The sequence below is a fragment of the Ursus americanus genome, chromosome 2 (genome assembly GCF_024610735.1).
Source record: "Ursus americanus isolate L20-20 chromosome 2, mUrsAme1.1.p, whole genome shotgun sequence".
Lineage (NCBI taxonomy): Eukaryota > Metazoa > Chordata > Mammalia > Carnivora > Ursidae > Ursus > Ursus americanus.
The window spans coordinates 96,095,229-96,120,119 of NC_142128.1; the positions used below are offsets into that span (position 1 = coordinate 96,095,229).

The 24,891-nt window shown below is 37.0% G+C and overlaps 1 protein-coding gene across 5 annotated transcripts in view; it reads left to right on the top strand.

The window, feature by feature from the left end:
• NME7 (NME/NM23 family member 7) overlaps positions 1-24,891 on the top strand; it is a 244,015-nt gene that overhangs the window by 57,638 nt on the left and 161,486 nt on the right. For all 5 annotated transcript variants that reach the window (XM_045797508.2, XM_087859033.1, XM_045797519.2 and 2 more), the window contains 2 exons: positions 2,186-2,393; positions 13,030-13,135. In XM_045797508.2, the coding sequence (XP_045653464.1) occupies positions 2,186-2,393; positions 13,030-13,135 (314 nt within the window). The remainder of the gene's footprint in view (positions 1-2,185; positions 2,394-13,029; positions 13,136-24,891) is intronic.

The following is a 24,891-nucleotide window of genomic DNA, read 5'->3' on the forward strand; positions in this document are numbered from 1 at the left end:
CATCATTAAATATCTTAAATTTAGAAGCAAATAGGATGATTAGTTTAAATTATAAAAGGCATAGCTTTCTTTTTAGATTTCAGTAGATTAAAATAGAGTGATAATGATATTTTTTGTTGATTTTTTTTTAAGGTTTTTAAGGTTTTTATTTGAGTAATCTCTACACCCAGCACGGGGCTCAAACTCATAGCTCTTCTGACTGAGCCAGCCAGGCGCCCCTGGGTTCAGTGTTTTTTGTTGTGTTCTTGGCGTTCTTGTATATATATATAACATCGTTCACAGAGCCCTTGTTTTTTTAACTAATACTTTTGTTCCTTGAAATAGAGCAACTAATATATGCTAGAAACTGAATTTATGTTCTAAATATTTGGGATGTATTTAAATTTAAGTGAATATTGTGAAGTATATATTACTATTGACATAGAAGTGCTTACATTTCTAATAAAGAAGGGTATTAGGCTGCTATAATAAGCATGCTATTTGGTATCCTGCATATGGTAGTGTTTTTTTTTTTAACATTGTGTATGAGAAAGTTATTATGTTATAGATTATTTTAAATCAAGAAATATAAAATGTTCCCAGCCTTATTAGAATATATAATTTTCTTGGAAATGATTCTTTATTGTAGTCTTGCTTTATGTTTGTAACATTATATTACGGCACCTAGTTTAATGTCTTATGTAATTAGTGTGCAATAAATTTTATTAAATGAATGAATTAACTAGTTTTCTGGTTTTATGAAAGACACAACAAAAGATGTAGCTGTAGTAGTTGGAAATAGTCTCATGAAGCAGTATTTTTTATGATCAGGCCACACTCATGTTATAGGCTTATTCTACTATGTGTTCGAGAATTCTGTATTAACAGGACACTAGATTATAAGTTTCTTGAGGCAAGGGTATCATTGAATATTCTGATTTGTAGTAGGTAATTTGTAGTAGGTAACTATGTGTTCGAGAATTCTGTATTAACAGGACACTAGATTATAAGTTTCTTGAGGCAAGGCTATCATTGAATATTCTGATTTGTAGTAGGTAATTGTTAAGTGCTTGTTGTATGGATAAACATGGATTTGTTCCCTTGATTTTGGTTCCTTAAATCTTACTTTTTTTTTTTTTCTTCCTGCTAAGGCCTAGCAGAATATGTAGAAAGAGGTCATGTGGGCCTTTTAGGATGGAGGGTATGAATACTTCTTTGTACATACTATTTTTTAGAAATCCTCTTGGAAATGAATTGAAGTGATTTTAAAAAGGAAGTATGGAAGCAGGTCAATGAGGGAAGGAAGTATGTAAGACAGTGAAGTGTTAATTGGTACCAAAGGGTTTGTCATACCCTGTGCTTTTCTCCAGGCGGGTCCTGTCCTCTCTCATAGTTTGGATGAGAGAGAGACACGGCCTTACTTTGAACAGTATTCTGTCCCTGTCTAACACAGTGGGATGAATGCTGTTACTTATTTCACAGTTAGACTTGTCATTGCTGCCTCGTACGCATACAGAAGCGGCAAAGGGAAATGAGCTGCTGCTTTTCATGGCTTGCGCTACTGTGACTCAGTGCTGGGTTTTTAATCAAGAACCCGTGTGTATTCTTTAATAACTTGAGATAAGAATATCCCAGAGTCGCTTTTCTAGTAATAAGAGGATATTTTTTCAAGGCCTGTTAATTTCTGTTTTTTCTTTATCACTAGACCAACTCAGTGTTTATTGACTGAAAGTTTACTGTCATTCTTTGAATTCTAATCTACACAAAAATACATTTGAACTATAAGTATATTATAAGAGCACTCTCATCCTTTCCTATATTATGAAAGTTTGTTTGACTGCAGTGGTAAACCACATGAAAATAAAAAGGAAGATCCTTCTGTACCTTTCAGAGCAATGGGAGAAGCGTTGATCAGTAATATGCATTTTAAGTCAGTGAATTAGTCTTAAATTCAATGAAACCTGATTTTTTTTCTAACAGTAAATGATTTGACAACACTAGTGTTTTTAGTGACTCAGGCTACCACAAGACACTCAATTTATGAAAATTTTATCTTATCCATGCAGAATTCACTGTATCCAATAGTTCTGAGATCATAGTCTTCATGTGTGTGTTGAAATACTCCCAATTGTAATATATCCTTATTAACAGAGATACGTGGGTTGACAGAAGAATGAAGCAAATCAGGCTTTTACCTGTTTTGTAGTGAGCTGATCCAGCTTATTACAAGTGGTCCTGCTATCGCCATGGAGATTTTAAGAGACGATGCTATATGTGAGTGGAAAAGACTGCTTGGACCCGCGAACTCCGGGATGGCTCGCACGGATGCTCCTGGAAGCCTGAGAGCCCTCTTTGGAACTGATGGCATAAGAAATGCAGCTCATGGCCCCGACTCTTTTGCTTCTGCTGCCAGAGTAAGGTGTCTTAAAAATATTTTCATTCTGTTTTTGTTTTGTTTTATGTCGGAGTAAAGCATTTCTCTCACTGCTGACTTCAGGCAGGTTAGACAGCTCATCTAAGAGTAGAGAAAACCTTTGACCCTTTGCCTAGGTTTAAACAGTGGTTCAGTAATATGCCTCTTTTTGTGAACTGGTAACCTGGTCATGGCCAACGTAAGTTTTCTCCACTTAAAATACTTGTCATCCCAGTTTATGTTCCAAAGCTGCTTAAATTATTCAGGTTCACCAGTGTTTGAATTACTGACTTCATGTGAGACCAGTTTATGGATAGTAAATATTCAGAAAGAAACATAATTTCATATATTTTGTTTTTGACTCAGACCTAACACCATCTTCAAGGTTATTATCCTTTTCTTTTCCTATATAGAGCTAGAGAAAGTTTTTATGAGAAAGTTTTTATGTTTCCTATAATTACTTCTTATTTTAAATCCATATAAATAGGGTATTATACTGGGTTTATGCCGATGCTGATTTGATCAAGTTGCACGTTGATTCTTAGCATCACGACAAGTTCCTCAGCTAATGTAAGATGGTTTTTAGTCTGGTCATGCTTTCATTAAAATAATACGAGGCAGTTTTTTAATAATTGAATTTTTCTTTATCTTACAGCTCCATCAACAGATCCTTTCAGTTCTCCCTTCAAATTAGACCTTGAATCTGATTGTTGTGGGCTAGGTCACTGTTATATTTTGTTTGGACTACTGCAAAAGCCTCCTAATTCTCCTTTCCTCTTCCTTCTTTTCTTACACTCAATTTATAACAATTTTACCCTGCTCATGTAAAATTAACTAGGCCAAGAGTGATCTTTTAAAAACAAATCCAGATTAACAATTTAATTATTAAAGACTCTTTAGTGAGTTTTTATCTCTTTTATAATAGAATCACAAGTCTTTGTTGTAGCCTCCAGAATTCTACCTGATCTGATTCCCTTCTGTCTCTCTGACTTTGTCTCCAACCAGTCTCTCCCTTATTCATTGTGTCCCAGGTACACTGACCATCTTGTTATTCTTTGAATAGTGTATTTCTGCCTGGCTCATTCAGTTAACAGAAAAGAAGATAGTCTTTAGCTGGATGGGAGTAAGGGAACGAGGGGATGATGAGGTCACAGAAATAATCAGGGAGATATCACATGGTCTTGTAGGCTGGGAGCTCTTGCAGGGTTTTAAGTGGAGGACTGACATGTTTGACTTGGCATTTAAAAGGGCCACACTGGCTTACTGCTTTGCGAATAGACTGTAGGGGACAAGAGTAGCAACAGGGAGCCCAGTTCAGAAGCTGTTAATGATAATCCAGGGAGATGGTGGCTTGGACCAGGGTGGTAGTAGTGAGAAGAGTATATAGACATTTAAAAATACATTTTAATGGTTGAAGGTCAAGTGAACAAGATTTCCTAACAGATTGAATGTAGGATGTGAGAAAAAGAGAGCAAGGAGTACTCCAAAGTTCTTGGCCTGAACAACTCACTGAAAGGCTACAATTTACCTAACCTGAAATAAGGAAAGCTATGGCTAGCGTTAGTATGGATGGAAACTCAGGAGTTACATTTTGGACCTTGCAAACTTAATATGCACGTTAGTTATCAAAGCAGAAAGATGTGAAGCAAAAAATTTAGTTTTGGAGTTTGGGAGGGGGGTTTCGACTAATGACATCAACATGGGGTCACTGACACCTAGATGGTATTGAAGCCGCGAGAGACTGGTGAGATTAGCTCAGAGAAAAGTACAGACAGAGAAGAAGAGAGAACAAAGATGGAGCCTTTCTGTCCTAGTTAAAGTTGAAGAGGAGGATGCAGCAAAGGAGGTAGAGAAGGAGCCGTCAGTGAAGTAGAAGGAAAAAAACGCAGACATAATTATGTTCTGGAGGCCAAGTGAGGAAAGTGTTGTAAAGGGAGAGAATGATCAGTGGGGTCAAATGAGGCAGATCTATCAAGAAAGAAGGGGACTGAGAATTGACTATTGGATTTTGCAGTGCAGAGTCGTTGGTGAAGTTGGTAAGAGATGGAGGAGTAGAGGCAAAGTCCTGCTGGAATGGATTTAAAAGAAAATTGGAGACAGCGAATATAGAAACTTTTTTGAGGAAATTTGATGCAAGTTGAGGAAAGAAATAAGTAGTAGATGTGACGAAAAGCAGGGTCTTTTTTTTTTTTTTAAGATAAGAAGAATTACAGATGTGAAAAATTGAGGGTGTAGGAAAAGAGGAAGACTTACTGGCACAATGTCATTTATGAGGTGAGAAGGAATGGAAATTAGAGCCCAGATTGCCTGCACATTGGCGCAGGGGTAGTGGTCTGGTCAACACATGGGAAGGCAGAGTATGTGGGTACAGATGCTTCTTCTGATTGCCTCACTTTTCTTTTTTTTTTTAAAGATTTTATTTATTTATTTGACAGAGAGAGAGAGACAGCCAGCAAGAGAGGGAACACAAGCAGGGGGAGTGGGAGAGGAAGAAGAAGGCTCCCAGCGGAGCAGGGAGCCTGATGCGGGGCTTGATCCCAGGATCCTGGGATCATGCTCTGAGCCGAAGGCTGACGCTTAACGACTGAGCCACCCAGGTGCCCCTGATTGCCTCACTTTTCTTAATAAGACAGTAGGAAGCAAGGTCAAAAACAGGTAAAAGTGAGGATGGGGGAGAAGATGTTTATTGGTTTGAGGAGAGAGAAGATGTGAAATAATCACCAGAAAGACTAGGAACTTTTAATCTGTGGAATCTGATGCTGTCTCTGGATAGATAGTGCCAGAATTGAGTTGATTTCTTGACACCCTGCTGGTGTTTGAGAATTGCCTTGGTGTTCTGTGTGGGTAAACCCCCCCCTCATTGGAATTGGGTCTGGGACCCCTAAAAGACATATTTTTATTGGGTAGTAAAATAGGCTGTACATATATTTAAAACTGTTGATACTGAAGATAAGTGGATTCAGAAATGCAACGGGGCTTTACATTTTAATAAGGTAAAGCTAGTTTTGTTTGAAGTATATATGTTTGTATGTTTCTATGCTTGCACATACGTCATGTGCTAAGCTGGGTAGAAAAATGCCTATCTGCAAATACAGTTTACAGAATGATTTTATTTCTTCTTTTCGTAGTGGAGAGGCTACTGCAGAGTTAGCTGCCGTAATCCTTTCTCCTAAGGAAATGTCTCAAACATACTTGTTTCCATTTTGTGCACTAAAGTTTATTTTAGCTCTTTCTGACATTCGTCCCTGAAATATCCCATTGTTATGAACCCTTAGGGATATAGCTTTTCTTGACTCTTGTCTTGGGAAGAGTGAGTATTATGTTAGCTGACGAGCTATCAAAGAGAAACACTGTGGCTGGCACTCACAGCATATATGAGGAAACAAGGGCAGTGGATGTTAATAAAAAATTGAAAAACATCACACAAACATCCTCAAATAGTCTCTCCTCGATCTTAAATTCCTATTAGTTACTGTTTAATCCTTTTTCTTTCTTATCCAAACTATATTCACAATTTTCTCTTCCTCATTTGCCTTTGACTACCCATTGAGAGCAGTCACTACAATTTGGCTTCATCCTTTCATTCCACTGAAAACATTTGGCTAAGATAATCAATGTCCTCTTAATTACAAAATCCAAGGAAAATTGTTCGTTTCTTTGGTATCTTTCCAGTCAAAATCCTAGCAGAGTTTGTCATGAAACTTGATGAAATTCTTGCATAGAAGAACCAAAAGAGCCAAGGAAATTTTGAAGGGGAAGAAGAAGTAGTGGTGATAAGATGACTAATTTATTCAATAGGAAGCTTTTTATAAAGCTATAGTAGGAAAAGCAGTGTGATGTTGGCATGGGAGTAGACAGGTGTGTCAGTGTAATAGCCCAAGTGCTCAAGAAATGACCGAAAAGTAATGAGGACTTGGTGGCATTATAAATCAGTGGGCAAGAGATAGATCGATTAGTCAGTAAATTGTACTAGATAATTTTAAGTGGAAAAAACAAATTAATTTCTTAATTCTATATGTAGCACTTCCCTTAGTGTTTCAGAATCATGCTCAAACAATGCATCCCAAACTGAACTGATTACAACTCACGAAACTATTTCTTTTGTATTCTGCATATCATTAGCAAAGAAACTTGAGACCCAGTAAATATACTTCTGCCTCCTTTTTTTTAAAAGATTTTATTTATTTATTTGACAGAGAGAGCACGAGCTGGGCTCCCGCTGAGCAGGGAGCCTGATGTAAGGCTCCATCCTAGGACCCTGGGATCATGACCTGAGCCAAAGGCAGAAGCTTAACTGACTGAGCGACCCAGGCGTCCCTACTTCTGCGTCCTTTATTCCCTACATCCAATGAGTAAAAAGTTGTGTAGATTTACCTTCTAAGCATTTTCTTCAGTTCTCTCCTTTTCCTTCATTCCTCCTCTTACTGTCCTAGTTGTGACCTGGGCTGCTGCAACAGCTCTGGCTCAGACTTTTCTCCCTCAAGTACCTCTTCCACATAATTTTCAGAGCAAGCCATCTAAAAAATCTGATCTGTCCATGTCATAACTCTACTAAAAATGTCCCAGAGTACAGCATTACTCCCAGGATCAACTTCAAGCTCCTTAACATGTTTTATGAAAATGATCTGAGTGCTAGCCTTTTCTCCAGTCTCATATCCTGCCTATTCCTCTTTAGACTGTGATGTTCTTTCTCTGTTGTTTTTACTCTTTCTACCCCTCCACCTTGGAATGTCATCTCTCCCTTTGCCCAGGTAGTTTTATCAGCCCTTTAAAACTCTGTTCAGAGTTCTTTATATATTACAGATACAGATTTTTTACCCAGAAATATGATTTGCAAATATTTTCTCACAGTGTGCTGTATGTGTTTTTATTCTTTTTAACAATGTCCTTGGATGAGTGGAAGGTTTTAGTTTTGATAAAGTTCAATTTATCAATTCATTCTTTCATTGTGGTGTCTCATCTAAGAAATTGTTATCTCATCCAAGGTCACAAAATTTTCCCTTTTGTTTTGTTCTAGAAATTTTGTAGTTTTTGTTTTATATTTAGCTCCATGATCCATTTTGAGTTAATTTTTATATATGGTATAGCATATGACCAAAATTTATTGTTTTGCATATAGACATCTGATTGTTCCAACCCCATTAGTTAAAATCACAAATTTTTCTCCACCTAATTGCCTTTACACATTTGTCATATTTGTTGGCTACATATCTGTGAGTGTATTTCTGGATTCTTTCTGCTTTATTGATCTATTTGTCTTTCTTTATGCTGATTTCACAGAAAACAAACATCCCAATTACAAATGGGCAAAAAATTTGAACAGGCACTTAACCAAAGATGATACATGAATGGTATATAAGCACACATTAAAAATATGCAGCATCATTAGACATTATGGAAGTACTAATTAAAACCACCATGAGATACCACCACACACCTTTTAGAATAGCTAAAGTTTAAAAGATTGACCATTTCAAGTGGCAAGTGTGAGGAGAGACTAGAAGTGTCATATGCTGCTGATGAGAATTTAAAAGGGTGCAATCACTTTGGAGAACAGTGTGGCAGTTAACTAAATAGTTAAACATACACCTACCCTATGATCCAACCATTCTTCTCTTAAGTATTTTCCCAGGAGAAATGAAAGGAACTATCAATACAAAGACTTGTACATAACAGTTTGTTCATAACCGTCTTGTTTGTGATATCCAAAAACTAGAAATAACCCAAATGTCTGAGAGATGAGTGGATAAATAGACCATGATGTTAACACTTGGAATAGTATTTGACAATAAAAAGGAATGAAATAGTGATATACACTACAGTGGATAATCTTGCTAAGTGAAAGAAGCTAGACAAAAAAACACATACTATATAATTATATTTAAGTAAAATTGTTAAAAATTAAGCTAATTCATAATGGTGGAAAACAGATCATTGGTTACAGGGCCAACTTATCAACGGTAAGGGAGGTAATGGTGACAGTTAATGTAGGGGAGGCAGGGAGAGGCAGAAGAAAGGGATTACCCAAAGTAAGGAGAGGTAACTTATATGTTTATTATCTTGATTGTGGTGAGGTTTTCACAGGAATAAACAAATGTCAAAACTTACCAAATTGTATCCTTTAAGTATATTCAGTTTAAAGTATGTTAATTGGACCTCAACCAAACTTAAAAACCAGTAAAAACAACTCTGCTCAACTATTATCTATTTCTTGGTTCTGCTTGAGGTACCCTTCCTTGGTGCTTGCTTCATGCCTACTGCATGCCTCTATTACTCACCGTATTTTAAAAGTATTTGTGTTTATGTTTACCCTCCTAGTAGACTGTGAATTCGTTGAGGATGCCCAATTCATTGTCATACCTCCAGGATCTAGGTCTCTGGCGTTTACAAAAGTTTTGGAATTCAGAACAACAACAAACCTTATGTTTATTGAGTGCTTGCTCTGTGACAGGCACTGTTCCAGACACTTCAGTATCTCATTTAATTCTCACAATCTCCTGTGCATTTGCTTATACCATCCCAATTTACTGGGAACTGAGACCTAGTGAGTTTAAGCACTTTGGCCTCATGAGGATTTGAGCCCGGGCACCTCTGGCTCCACAGCCCCACGCTTAACTACCAGCCTCTACGGTGTATGCTGAAAATGGCGGCCTACCTTGTTTTAAACATTACAGTATTTTATTTTATTATTTTATTTTATTTAAGATTTTATTTTTTAGAGATAGCGAGAGAGAACACAAGAGGGGGGGAGGGAGAGAGAGAAGCAGACCCCCCCACACTGAGCATGGAGCCCAATGCGATGTGGGGCTCAATCCCAGGACCCCCAGGATCATGACCTGAGCTGAAGCCAGACACTTACCTGACTGAGCCACCCAGGTGCTCCCATTACAGTCTTTTAGAATACAGAAGTAATGGAAACACTTCTGGAGAATTTGGAAATTGGGAAAAGAAAGTTTGGCATTAGTAATCCTCCCAATGATGTTTACAGTTTGTTTATGGCATATTCCTTCCAGTTCATTCCTTTGATCATTTATGTAATTTACAAACTAAACACCATGTGCATGATGTTTATTTAATTTGATTCCTTTTTCCACTTAATATAACATTTTACATGTTACCAGATTACTGTCAGAAGAGTAAACTTCAGTGGGTGCAGAATATTTTATTGTATGAATGTAACATGATTTATTTAAACGTCCCATTACTTTTGGACATTTTGTTAGGTTTTCATTTGTTTTTATTTGTAAATAAGGCTGCATCATGGAGCTAAATATAAAACTGAAACTAAGTCATGTGACTTCATATTTCATTTTTTAACTTTTTGGATTTTCTGAGAACAGATTTCTTATTTGATATTAGAGTATGTAGGGAGAAATTTCAATATTTTAATGTTTTAGTCCAGGGAATTTATAAAAATGGTATTTATTTAAAATTACAATGTAAAAATTTTGGAGAAACTTTTAACTGGCAACCATTTAGTGATATTTTTATTATGGTAGTTAAAGAGATGAATGTAGAGTAGTCAGATGTTTTAGTGAGATTACCATGGGATCTTAGGTGAGATTTATGCAGTGCAACTATATACTTTACAATTTATTAAATAAAATACAGTAAAAAAAATTGAAGACTCCATGAGTCTTTATTTTATTTTTTGAGAGAGTTCCATATCTCTGTCTTTCCCTGCTAGGCAGTTTAGGAACATATAAAAGGCTAAGAGTAATAGCAGGGACTCCTGGAAGGAGAGCAGCTTTATTCAGTATGTTTAAGCAGCTCAAATCACAAAAGAAAATTTTTTTGTGTGACTTTACATTTGTTGTGTGAAGTCTCTAAATTAGTTGCCAAACAAAGACCTAGTAGAAATGCTCTTGTAAATGTTAGCTTAGATTGATAATCGGGACAGATAGGACAACCTATGCAGGGAGAAAGAGGAAGGCAGAGGCATAAAATAGAATTACTCACTTTCACTAAGAGGGTATATTTAAGTAAGACCTTTATAGTCCTTGCCTTAAATACATATTTATTCAGCTTATGTAAGTGGGTACTTGAAAAGCGGGCATTTTCATTTTGAAAAGTTGAGGAAGAAAAGAAATGAAAGTGGAGCCCCAAATAATTGGCCCAATAATTGGTTAAAACTAGAGGTGGAACAACTGAGCACAGTTTCTTTACTTTTGAAAGCCAGATGATGGGAAAGGTTCAGGGCTTTGGAACCAATGTGACCTGGATTTAAATACTGGCTTTGCCACTTGCTAACTTGTAAGGGCTTGTTACTCAAGCTTCCAGGGTGTCCTTTCTCTCATTTGTGCAATGTGGATAGATAAATTTTATTTAGCACATGCTGAATTTAGTAGTTTCTGAATTGCAGTCATTTCAAAATATTAATTGAAAAGCTGCTAGTGAATAAGACAGGGTCCTTACTCACTTGGAGCCTACATCTATTCTGATGGTTGAGGGGATGCTCGATAGTAGATAAATGGACATAAAACATGTCAGATGGTAAATGATCTGAGAAAATAAAGCAGGCAAGGGATAGGAAAAAGACCACGTGGAGGAAGGACTGTGTGTTGAGTAGGGACGAGGAATACTATTAAAGATAGGGTCAGGAAGTCTTCACTTTACGTTTCAGCAGAGATCAGAAGGAAGTGAGGGAGAAAGCTATGCAAATATCAGGGAGAAAGAGTGCGGGAGAAAGGGAACAAAACATGCAAAGTTTCTGAGGTGGGAACATGCTGGCTGCGTTTAGGTAAACAGTGAGTGGATGAGGCCAGTGAGGCTGGGTTGGAAGTCTAAGTGTTTTCATGGGAATAGATTAGTTCAAGATATAGCTAGGGGCCAGATCACATAAGGCCTTGCAGACATCTAGAACTTTAGTATTCATTCTGAATGAGATAAAAGACCACTGGAGAGTTCTGCACAGAGGATTGACATGATGTGTTTTCCATGTTTCCTGCTGCCTGCTGTGTTAAGAATAGATCAGGCCAGGTGGGCGTAGGTGTGTGGGGGGAAAGTTGGCATGGGAGATCAGTTAGGAGGTTAGAGCAGTTGTTAAAGGGAGAATTGGTGGTGGGCATGGACCAGGGTGACAGATGTGGAAGTGGTTGGATTCTGGACGCATTTCAAAGGATTTCCTGATAGATTGAATGGATGGCTAAGAAAGGGAGAGGAATAAGTTTTTTTCCTTTGGCCTGTACAGTTGGAGGGGCAGGAAAAACAGGGTGGGAGTGAACAGATTTATGGGAGACAGTGGAAATCAGGACATTTTAAATATGAATTATCTCTAAGTAGTAGTGGCATAGATAGGGGTATGGAGTTTAGGAAGGTGGTTGGACTGGAGGCAGAAACATGGGAGTCATGACAATACGGATGACTGGAAGTTGTTTGTTACTCTTCTGACTACTCAAGAAGACTAATGAAGGCAGCAGTATGATCACGTGAAAGTACTTGATGTCTAAGGAATAGAATATTTTTGTTCTAAAATGTCTTAGTGCCAGGATTGCACTGGTATATACATTACTCTTTGGACAATTCCTCATCTTCTCTGTGGTTTTTAAAATTGTACATCAGCGTGGCCCATTAGCACATCCTGTGATCTTTCCATTTTTAAATTCAGCGAAAAATGAGTATTTGAGCCATTTGTTTTAGGGGCTAAAGGACTTACAAAGCTATGCAGGTTGGTTGCTTGCTTCAAATTTATAATTTGCGAAGGACAATTACCTAAATAACCACAATTTTATAAAAGTACAGGGTACTGATTGGGGGCATCACAAAAGGCCTCCCAGAGGAGGTGACATTTGAAGTTGGTAGAATTCTTTGGAGCGTGGGACAGAGGGTTTTATAGGGAATAGTAGAAATAACAGTATTAAAAGCTTAGAGGCAGGAAAGCATCTGTCTAAATAATTAAAAGAATTAATTAGTGTGACTGTGTTTGTGGCTAGTTCAAGTTGCTGAGCTGTCATCTAAGTGGACTATGTGCAAAGCAAATAACATAGCCTGAATCAGGTTATAAAATAAAGTTTATGTGATTTAATTATATGCTAGAACTATATAGTAAGTTCATTAGGTTTTTTTTTTTTTAAAGATTTTATTTTTGAGTAATCTCTACACCCAACATGGGGCTTGAACTTACAACCCCAAGATCAAGAGTTGCCTACTCTACTGACTGAACCAGCCAGGAACCCCAGTTCATTAGTTTTAACTGGTTAAAACTAATTTTGTGGTTCTGATTCTTAAATACTAATCAGTTGCTAGAAAAGAATTCCTAGTTTTTAATTTTACATGTTTTAATAAAAAGTTTAAAATTGGACCTGTGTCTATGAACTAATGCTTTGGGGAAAATAAGAACTTTGTATTCATTACTGCCAATATTCAAAATATGTTAAGATGTTAGTTTTAATCCTGGGGCAGAATTATACATATTCTCATTACTTTAATTAATACTTTTTTATATGATCTTTTGATTATAAGACTTAAAACAGGGTTCAGTTAGTCTTTGTAAAAATCATATTTAGAAAAGTTGAAGCAAAGAATTTATATTATGGGACTTTAAAAGTAATTTCATAGTTTTCCCCTTCTCACATAAATATCCTAGAAGTTCAAGATATGAGATTACATATTTCAAAGTTATTTCTCTCTGTCTTTAGGAAATGGAGTTATTTTTTCCTTCAAGTGGAGTTTGTGGACCAGCAAACACTGCTAAATTTACGAATTGTACCTGTTGCATTATTAAGCCCCATGCCATCAGTGAAGGTAAGTGCTATCTTGAATACAATATATCCAAACATTTTGTTAATAGGAACTTATTTTGTTATTTTCTTGATGTATTTTGTATGCAGAAATTAAAATATAACTTTAATATTTTAATTTTTTTCTTAAAGTCACATGAATAAAGGCGACATGAGGGAAAAGTCTGTCTCCATCTGTATTTATCTTTGTAGCTACATTCTTAAAAAAGTTTTCCTTGAGTTGCTGATCGTGGTTATGCTTATCCTGCTTCAGGTCTTGATTCCTTGACTTTTTTTTTTTTTTTTAATGATTTTTTATTATATTGTGTTAGTCACCATACAGTACATCCCCAGATTCCGATGTAAAGTTCGATGCTTCATTACTTGCTTATAACACCCAGTGCACCATGCAATACGTGCTCTCCTTACTACCCATCACCAGCCTATCCCAATCCCCCACCCCCTCCCCTCTGAGGGCCTCAGTTTGTTTCTCATAGTCCATAGTCTCTCATGTTTCATTCCCCCTTCTGATTACCCCCCCTTTCTTTATCCCTTTCTTGATTCCTTGACTTTTAATCTGCCTCCTCTCCTCCCAATCACATAGCTGATTCACTTAATTCACTGAAATAATTGTCCTAATGTATGATTTAAAACAATGTCTACTATATCTGTGGTACGCCCTTTCTGAGAAAGCTGGAGAAACTTCCTTTAGTTCTTAGTATCTGAAACAAAGTTCTTTGAATATATAAATATATACATACACACTTATACACACATGTATGCACATGCACAGATAGATTGTTTATATGGCTGTATACTGAGAGTTTGCAAGCTTTTTAATCTTTGTCTTCTCCTATTTATTTTAGTCTGTTGTATGTAGTTTTGTCAACTATTCCAAATCCTTTTGGAAATTAGATGGGTATAATATAAAAGGTTATCCTTAAAAAGCTAGAATATTCTAAATAATAAACATAATTGAATGGGTTTTTTAGTTTTATTTTTTCTAAATATCAAAGTAATTCAGGTATATAGTAGAAAATTTGGGGAAAAAAAAGTAAGAAAGGAAACAGTAAAAGTTACCTGTTTTCCCATTATCTTGATATAGTCATTGTTAATATTTTTCTATTTCCTCTAAATCCTTTTCTTCTGAATGTGTGTATGTGTGTACACTGACATGTAATTGCTAACATGGTTGAGATGTATGTCCACGGGCTATTGTTTTAATTTAACTTTAGGGAACGTTTTTGGATGCTCTTATATATTCATGAGTATTTCAATAGTTGTATACTATGCAATCATATAGATGTAGTATAATATGGGGATACTCAGGTTGTTTGCAGGTTTTTGATGTTAAAAATAAAGCTTTGAAGAGTATTTTTGCACATTAATATTTGACAGTATCCCTAATCACTTCCTCTGGCTAGTTTCCTAGAAATAGAATTATTGGTTGAAAGGATCTGAACGTTAAAGGTCTTGTTGCATAATGAATACTTCTTTAATTATTGAGGAAGCACTTTAATATCTTGTAGATCCTTAGGACCACTGTTACGGGGAACTAACATGCATAATGGGTAACTGACATTTACGGAGACGTTAACACCTTGTGCTGGGTTGTAAACTGAGTACCTTATACATTATCTCCTTTAATATTCACAGCAATTATGCCAATATAGGTGGATATATCATTCTTTTCCAAATAAATGAGCTGAGGCTATTTGAGAATAAGTTATTTCCGCCAATTTAGAGTAGGGAATCCAAGATGCAGACCTGGTCTCTTTTAAGCTCCATGTTCTTTCCTCGACATGTATGGCTCCATAGCTAGATGGTTACAATAACATGGTTAGCAACACTTCCATAGGAAGTAATAATAATATTTGAAATGGCTGGTGTTGATAAGCTATGAAAAACAAAATTGGGATTACCTCGTGGGTATACATTTATACCCACATGCATATACACACACACATACACACTTATACACATACATACATACATACATAATATACACACATGTTTTAATGTGATGAGACAAATCTTGTTTAAAGGCCTCAATTTCATTAAAAAGCTTATCTTTGGCATCTTGATACATTTCAGCTTTTTTTTCTCTTTTTTTCCTTTTTTTTCTCAATTGGGTTTTTAACTGATTTAATTTTTTCAGCAAAATGTGATGCTTGGAGAGACAGGAATAAAATAGAATTATAGTAAATACTAGTTAATACTGTAATAATTGCATAGATAAATATAACTGAAATCTAATAACAACGATTAAATGAAAAGGTGATGTCAAAATGACTAGTTTTATGTTTATGCAGGTTTAAATTTTTAGTCAGCTATTTGAAGATTAGCTATATTTCGTGTGTCTATATTTGATGCATAATATTAGAAACATATGGTTTGATTAAAGGAAATTATTGTAAAATCTAATCAGATGGCAGAATACTTTAAATTTTGGCATTTCGAGGCTTTTTTTTCCTTTTGTTTTCTTTCTAAATCTCAATTTTAGGGATCCTTTTAGACCATTTTTTAAATGTGCAAATAATCCAATTCAGCTTAGAGTTTAAATTGTGGCTACAAGGAAATATAGTTTGAAGTCTTGTGTTGAATTTATTGTTAGATTTATGGAGGTGTATGTTGATCTTTTTCTCTAATGATCTCACTTCCTGGTATATTTAATTTCACCTATGGTCTAACATAGGCATGAGGGGAGAGAAATTTTTTTAAAAAGGTGTTGTTGTTAAGAGAGCAATTGAAATCAAATTGGTTGATTTCCTTCTGTTGACTCTCAACTCCCCCAAAGAAGGCCAGAATAGCTTTAATCAAGCAAAACTGTTGCTTACTATGAGGGGGGCACATCTTGACAGTCTTGGTCTATTTTACCGGGGAGAGATAATGGGAAGATATGGTAGAGTTTTGGGTGTGACCTTGAGAGATTTAAGGTCAGTCTTTCAGTGCAGTGATTTGGTTGAAACAGCACAAGTTCCCGATACAGTAGTTTAGGATTAGTGGAAACAGACAAGGATCTTAACCAAGTCTTTTAAGTACACAGTTGTTGGATAAGTGAGCTGTTTGTATGGTTGAGGGAATATTGCGAAAAGGGGACTGTTTGTGTAGTCTATTGTTGGGGTAAATGGACTTTTGGGAAGTCCCTGAAGCAAACAATGAAGTTATTTACTGATTTACAGCCTTATCTTTGGGTAAGAATTTCTTGGCACAAATAATAAAGTCATGTGGATGTAGGCAGCCTCAGTTCTTCGTCCTATAGTTAATCCATATGGATGTGGAGGTTTACTTCTAAGAGAGCTGGAAAAGAGAGACCTTAGTTTGCAGAGTAGGTAGTGGGGGAAAAATAATGAGGTGCCCTTGAAGTATTTGCAAGTCTTTTTATGTTTGTAGATTGAAGTACATTTTGTCATTTGAGATCTCAGGTTTTAAAAGGGAAGAAAAACAAGGTGAATGTTCTTGTGTTCTTTTTTCTTTTTTAATTTAAAAACTATGCAATGTATTTGTTTTGATGTCCCCAGTATTACTTTCATGTAGTTAGTTTAATTCTATCAATGAAATGAATTATTTTTACTCTGAAATCAGGCTGTGTAGGCCTGAATTTTGGCTCTGCTACTTAACTAGCCATGGGATATTGGATAAATTACTTAACCTCTTTGTACCTTGTTTTCTTATCTGTGAAATAAGAATAATATAGTACACCTTCTTTAATGGGTAACTCTAAGGATTAAATGCATTGAATGTAATGCTTAAATGACTGATTAATTAAATCCTTATTAAATATAAGGATTAATGTGTTAAACACAGTACCTAACACCTAAAGTGCTATGTGTGTTAGACAGTGTTACTATTATGATCACTACTCTATTATTACTACCACTTCCACTACTACTATCATTACCTTTTAATTTTTAAGTAAAGTTAATGACTCCTTAGTAACAAAGCAATAGATTAAAATGCTAACAAATTTCAACTTCTACATCCGTTATCCACGGGGCGGGGGGGACAAAATCCCTATCATTGTTTAAGGAACAAAGTACTTTAAACTTTCCCTCAGTTAAATTCTCAGTCCAGTTTAAATCCATGAACTAGGATTATTGCTTACATCTAGTTGATTTAGCAGCTGTCAGCTATTACCTCTTCTGATCGTCCATCGTGATCAGCACTGGGCAGGAGGTGGGGAGGAGCCACTTGTGGTGCTCCCCAAATTTAGCATTTTGAAATATTAAAGTCTTAAAGTTTTGTTGGAAATTGTCCTTTCTTATAGCAGATTTATGCATTAAGCAGTTTTACTGCATTGTTTATAACATTGTCCTTCCTGAAATTTAGTTTCTTCCTCAGTAAAATGAGTCAAGATGGTTTATAAGTTTCCTCTTAGCCTTTCAACTCAGTATTCTATATCCTCGTGTTATGTTTTGGCTCGAAAACTAATGCTATTTTCATGGAGACTATTTCAAAGCAATTTTAGATTTTGTTTTCAAAAAGGCATATACAGACAGGATTGGGGTCTGTTTGTATTTAATTGATTAGGAAGCAAATTTATGAGAATATTGGCCAGTTTGTAAGTTACCCCAGAATTGGCTCTGATATGCTAATCGAAACAGGACAAATAACAGCAAGATCAAGTTTATCAAGTTCTTTGCTTTTCAAATTGGGTTATTCTTACTCAGAGCCTCTTGTGGAGTTTTAATTTCCACCCTGAATGGTAGTTTTGATGCTAGGTCAGCCCAGAACCCTGTAAGACACATTGCACTGATGGCAGCCCCCTGAATTTGGGCTGGTTGAATTGGTTAAGTTCTCAGCTTTTTGTATCAGATTTCCTTCAAGTAATTCAGCTTCTGGGACATTGTGGAAGAGACATGAAATTTTTTGGTGCAAAGAGATTGGATGTAAACATCGTAAATCTAACTCTGGTTCAGTGAAATTTCTTGGAGTGGGTGCAGTTTTGCTTAGAATGTTACAATTTTGGAGTTCTGGGAATGTTTTATATTCTATCTGAAAGAGTAAACAAAACGGTTGGAGGGAATTTACAACAGATGTACCAAGTACGTTGAACTACATGTAAGACCCTGCCTTTGGATGCATTGAGTGTAGCATGCAGTCTTGAAACACAAAGTTGTAAGCAGTGAAAATACCTAATGAATTTGTAAGTTATGAGAACTTTAAATGAAATTAGTGATTTAGAAGGAGTTTCAAGTTTTTTGCTGGTTTAATGGTCCTACAGGCCAATATTCCTGGTGAATTTGACGCAAAAATCTTCAATATTACTAGAAAACTGAATACAACAATACATTAAAGAAATCATTCACAATGATCAAGTGGGATTTATTCCTGGGATGCAAGGGTGGTTCAGTATTCTCAAATCAACATCATACATCACATCAATAAGAGAAAGGATAAGAACCATAATATCATGTCAATAGATGCAGAAAAAGCATTTGACAAAGTATAGCATCCATTCATGATAAAAACAATCAACAAAGTAGGTGTAAAGGGAACATACCTCAACATAATAGAGGCCATGTATGAAAAATCTACAGCTAACATCATCCTTGATGGGGAAGGACTGAAAGCTTTTTCCCTGAAGTCAGGAAAAAGACAAGGATATCCACTCTCATCATTTTTATTCAACATAGTGCCAGAAGTTTTAGCCACAGCAATCAGACTACAAAAAGTGATAAAAGGCATCCAAATCATTAAGGAAGAAGTAAAACTTTCACTATTTGCAGATGACATGATACTATATATAGAAGAGCTGAAAGACTTCACCAAAAGTCCACTAGAATGGATATACAGGTTCAGTAAAGTCACAGGATACAAAATCAAGGAAAAGAAACCTATTGCATTTCTATACACTGATAATGAAGAAACGAAGAAATTAAGAAAACAATCCCATTTACAATTGAATGAAAAATAATAAGATACCCAGGAATAAACCTATCCAAAGAGGTGAAAGACCTGTACTCTGAAAACTATAAAACACTGTTGAAAGAAACTGAAGAAGACACAAAAAACTGGAAAGACATTCTATGCTTGTGGATTGGAAGAAAAATGTTAAAACAATGTTAAAATGTCCATACTCCTTGAAACAATCTACACATTTAATGCAGTACGTATCAAAATACCAACAGCATTTTTTACAGAACTAGAATAAACAATCCTAAAATTTGTATGGAACCACAAAAGACCCTGTATAGCCCAAGCAATCTTGAAAAAGAAAAGCAAAGCTGAAGGCCTCACAATTCTGGACTTTAAGTTACATTACAAAGCTGTAGTATTCAAAGCAGTATGGTACTGGCACAAAAATAGACACACAGATCAATGGAACAGAATAGAAAACCCAGAAATAAACCCACAATTACATGATCTATTAATCTTTGACAAAGCAAGAAAGAATACCCAATGGGAATAAGACAGTCTTCAACAAATGGTGTTGGGAAAACTGGACAGCAACAAGCAAAAGAAAGAAACCGGAGAACTTTCTTACACAGCACAAAAATAAATTCAAAATGGATTAAAGAGCTAAATGTGAGTCCTGAAGCCATAAAAATCCCAGAAGACAACATAGGCAGTAACCTCTTTGACATAAGCTATAGCAGTTTTTTTCTAGATATGTCTCTTGAGGCAAGGGAAACAAAAACAAAAATATACTATTGGGACTACATCAAAATAAAAAGCTTCTGCGCAGCAAAGGGAACAATCAACAAAACTAAAAAGCAACCTATTGAATGGGAGAAGATATTTGTAAATGACATATCTGATAAAGGGTTAGTATGCAAAATATATAAAGAACTTATAAAACTGAACACCCCAAAAACAAATAATCCAATTTTACATGGGAGAAGACATGAACAGATATTTATCTGAAGGAGACATCCAGATGGCCAGCAGACACATGACAAGATGTTCAGCATTACTTGCCATCAGGGAAATGCAGATCAAAACTACAATGAGATGTCACCTCAGGAGAGGCGAGGCAAGATGGCAGAGGAGTAGGGACCCTATTTCGACTGGTCCCCTGAATTTAGCTGGATATCTATCAAACCATTTTGAACACCCACAAAATCAGACTGAGATGTAGGAATATATATCTGGATCTCTACATGAAGAAAAGTACTGCTTTTTGCAGGGTAGGATATGTGGAGTCATAAGTCTATGGGGAGATATTGGAAGATAAAGAGAAGGGGGAGGGAGCCTCCCTAAGCTGGCTCTTGGAAAGTGATATAACCACTGGAGCGCAAAATCAGAACCCTTAGAAATCTGCTCTAGTGAGAGACATCCCTCTCTGAAAGGACTCTGGGAGTGAAAAGACAGAATTCTAGGTAGGGAGTTGTGGTCTTGGGATACACAGAGCCACAGTCCTAAGGGGGAGCCTGCACTGGTAGGGTGCCCAAGCAGTGGAGCCAGGAAGTAGGTTAGGGTCAGCAAGCCCAGGAAGGGACTCTCAGCTTGGATCACCATAAACTGCAAGCTGGGCTTGTCAGTAACCGCTTTTTTCCTGAGCAGATTGAAAAAGTCTGGAACCTGCCCCCAACCAGGCAAAAACTCACAGGGTGGTAGCGGCCTGGAAAGAACATTAGAGCAGCACCCAGGCATGATCCAGGAGCTTTGGGTGGTTTTATTCTTTATTTTTTTAAAAGATTTTATTTATTTATTTAACAGAGATAGAGACAGCCAGCGAGAGAGGGAACACAAGCAGGGGGAGTGGGAGAGGAAAAAGCAGGCTCATAGCAGAGGAGCCTGATATGGGGCTCGAACCCAGAACGCCAGGATCACGCCCTGAGCCAAAGGCAGACACTTAACCGCTGTGCCACCCAGGCGCCCCTTTGGGTGGTTTTAGAATCACAGAGGGCAGTGGCATTCCTGGGCCCCTGGGACTACCTCTGAGAGGGTTCCTGTGGGCATGCACCATGGGAGGCTGCGGTTTTCGTTGGTGCATACGGAAGTGGAGACTGTTGTCCTGGAGGGTCTATTAAAGAGAGCAGACTGAGATTTTTCTGCCCTGGGCCAGAGGTTTGTGTGCGACCATTTTTGCTCTGATCCTGGGAAGAGGTGCAGGGAACAAAAGCCACACAGAGGACCAGTTTGCACTTAGCCCATCCCCCTGATGGGGTAGGGCAACTCTGCCCAGGCAGGGCTACCTGAGAAACAGCATGGCAGGCCCCTCCCCCGGAAGATAGGCTGGAAGAACAGGTGGACGACAAACTGTGGATCTCGTAAGACTGTAAAATCCCAACACTAGGGGAAAATATTATATTGAGCTCCAGGTGTTGGCTCACAACTTGTTTATTTTTCAGATAAAATTCTCCTTTTTTTCTTTTTTTTATGCTTTTTCTCTGTTTTTTTTTCTTTTTACCTTCTTATTTCAACTAGATGTTTATTATATCAACTTATATTTCATAGTCACTTTTTTTTTTAAAGATTTTATTTATTTATTTGACAGAGAGAGACAGCCAGCGAGAGAGGGAACACAAGCAGGGGGAGTGGGAGAGGAAGAAGCAGGCTCCTAGTGGAGAGCCTGATGTGGGGCTCGATCCCAGAACGCTAGGATCACGCCCTGAGCCGAAGGCAGCCGCTTAACAACTGCGCCACCCAGGCGACCTTCATAGTCACTGTTTAACTTGTATTTCTTCACACATATTTTTTATAGATATATGCCTCATTTTAGTCCTTTTTTGCTCTATTCGATTTTATCTTTATGTATATATGTTTTACTTTCCTTGCAATTTTGGAATGTAGTGTCCTCAAACACAGGCCAAAATACACCCAGGAACAACTGGAACAGCCTGCTTTGTCCACACTGAGAAATTATAGTCCCCCTTCCCCTACCTCCTTTTTTTCTTCTTTTCTTTTTTAAAATTTTTTAATTTTATTCTTGTGTTTCATTTTGGCTTTGTTCATCGGTAGTGGTTTGTGACCCCTATGGATTTTGCTAGGGTGCATCTTGCTTGGGTCATGGTTGATATTTCGGACTCTACTCATTCACTGAACCATCCCTCAACAGAATGACTAGGCGGAGGAAATCTCAAAGAAAAGAGCCAGAGACAATGTCCTCTGTCACAGAACTAATGGCTATGGATATAAGCAAGATGTCAGAGATAGAATTCAGGATAGCAATCATAAAGTCAATAGCTAGGCTTGAAGAAAGCATTAATGACAATGTAGAATCTCTAAGGGTAGAAATGAGATCCAATCAGGCCAAGCTAAAAAAATGCTGTGAATGAGATGCTAGAGTCTAAACTGGATACTCTAACAACCAGGATAAATGAGGCAAAAGACAGAATCAGTGATCTAGAAGATAAAGTGATGGACAGGAAGGAAGCTGAGGAAAACAAAGATAGGCAGTTAGTAGCAAATGGAAAAAGGATTGGAGAGATTAATGATGCCATGAAACATTCCAGCGTCAGAATTATTGAGATCCCTGAGGGGGTCGAGAGAGAGGGCTAGAAGGTATATTTCAGCAAATCATAGCTGAGAACTTACCTAATCTGGGGAAGGAGACAAGCATTTGAGTCCAAGAGGCAGAGAGGACCCCTCCCAAAATCAATAAAAATAGATTAACATCCCAACATATAATAGTGAAGCTTGCAAATTTTACAGCCAAAGAAACTGTCCTGAGAGTAGCTAGGGAGAGGAGCTTCCTTACATATGGAGGGAGGAACATCAGAATAACATCAGACCTATCCACACAAACCGGGCAAGCCAGAAAGGGGCTGGCAAGACATATTCAGGGTGCTAAATGAGAAGAACATGCAGCCAATAATACTTTATCTAGCAAGGCTGTCATTCAGAATAGATGGAGAGATAGCGAACTTCCAGGACAGGCAGAAACTGGAAGAATATGTGACCACCAAGCCAGCCCTGAAAGAAATATTAAGAGGGATTCCATAAGTGAAGAGAGACCCTAAAAGTCACATAGACCAGAAAGAAACAGAGACTATCTACAGAAACAGGGACTTTACAGGCAATACCATGGCACTAAATTCGTATTTCAGTAGTTACTCTGAATGTAAATGGGCTGAATGCTCCCATCAAAAGACACAGGGTTTTAGATAGGATAAAAAAAGCAGGACCCATCCATATGCTGTCTACAAGAGACTCATTTTGAACCTAAAGACACCTCCAGATTGAAAGAGTGGGGATGGAGATCCATTTACCTTGGTAATGAACCCCAGGAGAAAGCTGGGGTAGCAATCCTTTTATCAGCCAAATTAGATTTTAATCCAAAGACTGTAGTAAGAGATTTAGAGGGACACTATATCATATTTAAAGGGTCTATCCAATAAGAAGAGCTAACAATTGTAAATATCTATGTCCCCAACATGGGAGCGGCCAATTATATAAACCAATTAATAACCAAAATAAACGTATTGATAAAAGTACATTAATAGTAGGAGACTTCACCTTTCCACTCACAGCAACGAACAGATTGTCCAAGCAGAAGATCAACAAAGAAACAAGAGCTTTGAATGACACATTGGACCAGGAGGTGTCACCTCACATTTGTCAGAATGGCTAAAATCAACAGCACAAGAAACAACAGGTGTTGGTGAGGATGTGGAGAAAAGAGAACCCTCGTGCCCGTTTAGTGGAGAGGCAAACTGGTGCGGTCACTGTGGAAAGCAGTACGGAGGTTTCTCAAAAAGTTAAAAATAGAACTACCCTACAGTCCAGCAATTGCACTACAGAGTATCTACCCAAAGAATACAAAAACACTAATTCAAAGGGATACATGCTCCCCTATGTTTATAGCAGCATTATTTACAATAGCTAAGGTATGGAAGTAGCCCAAATGTCTGTGAACTGATGAATGGATGAAGAAATGGTATATATACACAATGGAATATTACTCAACCATAAGGAATGAAATCTTGTCATTTGCAACAATACGGATGGAACTAGAGTATAGTGTTAAGTGAAAAAAGTCAGTCAGAGAGACAAATACCATATGATTTCACTCATATGGAATTTAAGGAACAGGACAAATGAACAAAGGGAATGAAAGGGAAAGAGAGGTAGACAAACCAAGAAACAGACTCTTAACAATAGAGAACTGCTGGTTACCATAGTAGAGAAGGTGGGGGATAGATGAAATAGGTGATTGGGATTAAGGAGTGCACTTGTTGTGATAAGCACCGGGTGATGTATGGAATTGTTGAATCATTATACTGTACACCTGAAACTAATATTAACACTTCTGCATTAACTAATTGGCAGTAAAATAAAAGCTTAAAAAAGAAAGAACAGGCTTTAGCAAATGTTGAAAAAAAAATGCTTTAACAGCCACTGAAAGAAATCTTTCATCTTCTAAGTTGTTGCTGTGAGAATGTTATTTTTCCTTTTCTTAACTTTTATATTTTAATCAACTGTTTTGTATAATTTATGTAACAATGCACATATTCTAAGTGTACGGTACCAGCACTAGTGTCTCAAACTCTAAGAGTTAAGAAGTCCTTCTTAATGTATGAACTTGATCATGTCTGATGTCTCCTTGGAGACATTGGAGGATGAATAGATAGTCTGATTTTTTGAATATGTTACTATGGGAAAGAAGTGAATAGATTTATCTCAGGCTTGCCTGTGTGCCTTTATGATTATAAGCTCTCTATCAATGACAAAGCAATGACAAGTCATGGTATCTTTTATTTTTGGAAGTCAGGGCTTGCTCTTCACACCTGATTCGAATAAAGAAACATCTGTTGCTAGGCAGCCAAAGCACTAGCGCCTAGCAACTGTGATGTGTGTATGAGGAACCTTAGGGTCTCTTTAGAGCCTGGTGAC